At 42.3% G+C, this 5,010-nt stretch overlaps 1 protein-coding gene across 1 annotated transcript in view; it reads left to right on the top strand.

The window, feature by feature from the left end:
- LOC102814344 (oligophrenin-1-like) overlaps positions 1–5,010 on the top strand; it is a 673,730-nt gene that overhangs the window by 508,069 nt on the left and 160,651 nt on the right. Inside the window, exons 19-20 of the mRNA XM_006868550.1 lie at positions 183–235; positions 327–392. Coding sequence (XP_006868612.1) covers positions 183–235; positions 327–392 — 119 coding nt within the window. The remainder of the gene's footprint in view (positions 1–182; positions 236–326; positions 393–5,010) is intronic.

Genomic DNA, 5,010 nt, shown 5'->3' with positions numbered 1-5,010 from the left:
GTGGTGGCCATGGCTGATGACGTCAAAAAGTCACCATACCTCTCGCTCTCTCTGTGTCTTGGGTAAACTGAATTGCCTGATATCTGTGCTGAGATCCCACGCTGGGACAGGGAGACTTTTTTTGGGGAGTCGGGGGTATGTCGTCTCGGCTTTGTTTGTTTATATTTCCCCTTTACTGTTAGCGCCGCTTTCTGAACGGGTTGGCTCCAGCCCCTCCCTCCACACTCTGCATGGGGTGGGGGCAGTTGCTGGAGTGGGAGCCGCGGGGCCACAGGCAAAAGTTTAAAATGCCAGTAATTCCTCAGTAGTGTGATTTTTCAAAAAAGCGAGTTCAGGACATTGAAGCACTAGGTTTTATTATAGTTCAAAGGCTGTTGGTCCACTACATGAAGGTTTCCTTCGTTAGATCCCCCTCCCTTCTCACCAGCGCTTCTCCTACCTTCGTCTTCTGGCTATAGTCCAGAACCAGAACCCAGTCCCCCATTTTTGATAGCAAATATCTAAGTTGCCCATCCCTATCAATCCAATGTACTAAGAAGACAAGCTTGATCCCTGATGTGAAGAATTCCCTCCATTTTTGTTGAAATTTTGAGCAGCTGCATCCATAAACAAAGGTCCAGTGCATCAAATTTTAGCAATTTATGCTTGTTCCCTGTATCAAACTTCTTTATCTGGCCATATTCTGGTCAATAGCCATCCTAGCTAGATCAAATCAGATGCAAGTTTGGGAATTCTTACATGCCTCCCCACACTTCAGACCAGCTGGCCACTTCACTCTCAACTCTAGACCCCAGTGGCTACCCCAGGGTCCATGGGATTGGGAGTTCACACAGTTCCCTAAACTTGAGACCAACCAGCCCTTACTCTTCTCTCTCTCACCTCAAGTTCAATGGGTGTCTATGAAACATGGCCAGACTCAGCCCATATCTTTATGGCTGCATTTCCCTCACTTCCACTCACAAGTAGAACAATGCAGTCACCAGCGAGCATACAGGACTGCTTGTGTGCTCCCGTTGAGTTTCAGTCTTAGGCTCAAGATTCCACCTAAAGTCCCATACTCCACAAAGGCCCATTTCCCTGCGCAAAATCAAGTTCCCCTTTTACTAATCTAATCAGTTATAGGCTGAAGATGGGTTTACAAGCTTTCTATAATCATATTTCCCAATATTCCTTTCTGTTACACTGGTGTTGCACTGTAGCTTAATGTGCTGGACTGCAAAGCCAGTTTGATCCACATGGTTGGTGGTTCAAGTTTACCAGCTACTCCTTGGAAACCCTGTACAGGGTCACTATGTGTTAGAACCAACTCGACGACACTTAACAACAACAATATCACACCTAAATATCTATTTTACAATAGATAGGGAACACCAAATGATTTAAAATCGAGGAAGGTGTGTACCAGAATTTTATTCATTCTGTATTGCTGAGACGCTGGATTGTATGAAGAAAAATGTAGCATCAGCATTGGAGGAAGACTCATTAATAACCTTCTATATGCCTTGCTTGCTGAAAGTGAAGAGAACTTAAAATACTTATGAAGATCAAAAACCACAGCCTTTGGTATGGGTTTCATCTCAATGTAAAGAAAACAAAAATTCTGGCCAATAAGCAACCTTCTAATCAGTGGAGAAAAGATTGAAGTTGTTCAAGACTTCATTTTGCTTGGATCAACCATCAACACCCATGGAAGCAGCACTCAAGAAGTCAAACGATGTATTACATTGGGCAAATCTGCTGCACAAGATCTCTGTAAAGTGTTTTAAGAGCAATGATGTCATTTTGTGAACTATCGTGCATCTGACCCAAGCCATGGTATTTTCAGTAACCTCATATGCATGCAAAATTTAGACAGTGAATAAGGAAGACCATGGAAGAATTTGAGCTATTGTGTTTGAGGAAAATATTCAAAGTACCATGGGCTGCCAAAAGAACAAATATACCTGTGTTGGAAGAAGTACATCCAGAGTGCTCCTTGTAAGCCAGGATGGCCAGACTTCATCTTTCATACATAGGACATATTGTCAGGAGGTACCAGTCACTGGAGAAGGATATCATGTTTGGTAAAGTGGAGGGTCTGAGAAAAAGAGGAAGACCCCCATCGAGATAGATTGGCACATGGTAGCAGCAATGGGTTCAAACATAGCAACGATTGTGAGGTTGGCCCAGGACTGGGCAGTGTTTCGTTCTGTTGTGTATTGAGTCACTTTGAGTTGATACTGACTCGATGGCACATAACAACAGCAACAAAAACAACAGGCAGGGGAAACCAATATCCACAAGACAGTCAAACACCTTACCATTATTTTCCCTCCTTTAGCCATTTAGAATATGTCTCGATCTGTGTATCACAGAACCCAATTGTTCCAAGGTTGTGTATATATCACTATTTATTTCTATCCCATTTAGCCCAGGCATACCTAAGTCTTTCCTTTTCTTCCTTTTTAATCTGCCCCCTTCCCCTTCTTGTGTTTGGCCTTCCTCCTCCTTGTACGTTGCCCTTCCCATCACACAAGCTATCGTGTGTCTACTCCCTCATCTGTGAATTACTGTCCCCTCCATCCCATCCCTGGTAACCATCAAAGAATTTTTCTTTTAGTATAGAAATATTTTCCTATGCTTTTATAATAATGGTCTGAAACAATATTTGTTCTTTTGTGATGGACTAACTTCACTGATGCTCTAGGATAAGCTCTCACTCAACCTCAAGGTCAGTTTGAACTGCAAGGTCAGTGGTTCAAACTCACCAGCCACTTCTCAGAAACCCCATAGAGGGTTGCTATGAGTCGGAACCAACTCGATGGTACATAACAACAACAAAAATTTCACTGAGCTCAATGTTCTCAAGGTTCATCCATGTTATGAAGTATTTTGCAGCTTCATCATTATTCTTCAAGGTAGCATCATTTTCTATCATGTATATGTAGTACCAAAATTTGTTTATCCATTCTTCCACTGATGGGCATTTGGCTGTCTCCATATTTTTGCTATTGTGAATTGTGCTGTGATGAATATTAATGTACATATATCTACTCATGTTCTGGCTCATAATTCTTGTGGATATATACCAAGTAGAAGAATTGCTGGATTATAAGTTATTTCTATTTACAACTTTCTGAGGAAGTGCCATACCATTTTCCAGAGTGGTTGAACCATTTTACAGTTCCACCAGCAATATAGGAGCTTTACAATCTCTCCACACCCTAACCATCATTTGTTGTCCTCTGCTGTGTTGAACGTGTTTGCTGTTAATGCTGGTGTGAGAGGATATCTCATTGTTGTTTTGATTTGCAACTCTAAGCAGCTCTGGTAGCGTTGTTGTTGTTGTTAAGTGCCATTGAGTCGGTTCCAACCCATAGCGACCCTGTACAGGGTTTCCAAGGCTGTAAACTTTACGGGAGCAGAACACCTCATCTTTCTCCCACGGAGCGGCTGGTAGTTTCGAACTGCTGTCCTTAAGGTTCGCAGCCCAATTCGTAACCACTACACTACCAGACGAATTGTGCTGCAAACTGCAAGGTCAACAGTTCAAAACTACCAGCTGCTCTGCGGGAGAAAGTTGAGGCTTTCTGCTCCCGTAAAGATTTACAGCCTTGGAAACCCTGTTCAGGGTCACTATGGATCGGAACCGACTCGACTGCACTTAACAACAATAACAATGGCTAATAGAGTCCTGGTGTGGCGCTTTAGGTTTAGGTACTGAACTATAAGGTCAGTTTGAACCAAAAGGCCAGCAGTTAAAGCTTACCAGTCACTCCTCAGAAACCCTATACAGGGTCAATGCTTCCAGGATTCTTTCTCGTAGTCTTTGATTTTGGAAAGTTTGATTATGGCATTTCTTGATAGTTTTCTTTTGGGGTCTATCCTGCCTGGGGTTTATTCAGCTTCTTGAATGCTTAATTCTTGTTTTTCAAGATGTTAGATGTTCTTCCAGCTGATCTTCAGTGATCTTTTCTGTGGTTTTCATTTTCTTTTCCTGTTATAGAATTCTGATCACCCATAGAGAGTAGTCCCCTTCATGTTATCCCACATAAATCTTAGACTTTCTTCAGAATTTTCATTATTTTTCTGCTTCTTCATCTGTCTTAGCAATATTCAGAGATTTATCTTCAAACAATAATTCTGGCTTTCATCCCTTAATCCTACTCCTTTGTTCTATCAGCATATTGTCCATATCTGATATTTTAGTTTGATCATCTGGACCTTTGTTTTGAAGGTTTTGTATTGTCTCTAATACTATGTTTGAGGTTTTTTTTCTTTTTAATGTTTTATTGAGAATTATGTGATAGTTTACATGGGAGAACATTAGTTTTACATTCATTCCATTGTATATCATTTCATTGCTATGCTTACAGTCCCCTCCATGCATCATCAACCAACTAAAGGGGATATCCTACAAGCCTGCCCTCCCATCGTCAGCACACAGCCCCTCTCCTTCTCTGGGTCTAAAGTCTCCAGTCGCTCCATCTTTCCATGTCATCCTGTCTGTCTCCATCTCTGGCATCTCTGCTTCTCTGTGTAGGGTCCCGTTCTCTGTTCTTCTCCCTGATGGGCCCAGCGACCTCTGCTCCTAGACTGCAAAGTTAATCACTCCCCCCCTTGCTACAAAACGTATACCTTTACATTTCCAACCCTCACAATCAGTCCTGATAACAATTATTCACTATTGTATTACAAGACACCTATCCATATTTCCTTTCATCAGTCCTGCCTAGAAGGACTGGACACTACTCACTGGAGATTCTACCTTCTTCCATGCCTTCTGGATCTAGGTTCCCTCCTGAAAGCTTGTAAGCCAGTCACTTCTTGCCTTTGAAGCCTCCCCCCCCCCCACACACACACACCATTTTGTGTAGCCAATGTTCAAGATGCCTATCTCTGTCTACTCTGTGTATAGAGGGGGTGGGAATGATCCTTGCTGTAAGGATTTGTTCCCTCTTTTGAGCTACTGCATCCATAGGTGTAGGTCAAGTTCATCAAATTGTATCAGATTACTCTTTTTTCCCCCCT

This window comes from Chrysochloris asiatica, unplaced genomic scaffold, assembly GCF_000296735.1.
Source record: "Chrysochloris asiatica unplaced genomic scaffold, ChrAsi1.0 scaffold00118, whole genome shotgun sequence".
NCBI classification, from domain to species: Eukaryota; Metazoa; Chordata; class Mammalia; order Afrosoricida; family Chrysochloridae; genus Chrysochloris; species Chrysochloris asiatica.
Note: the sequence above shows the minus strand (reverse complement) of the source record. Positions and strands in the feature narration are given on the sequence as shown.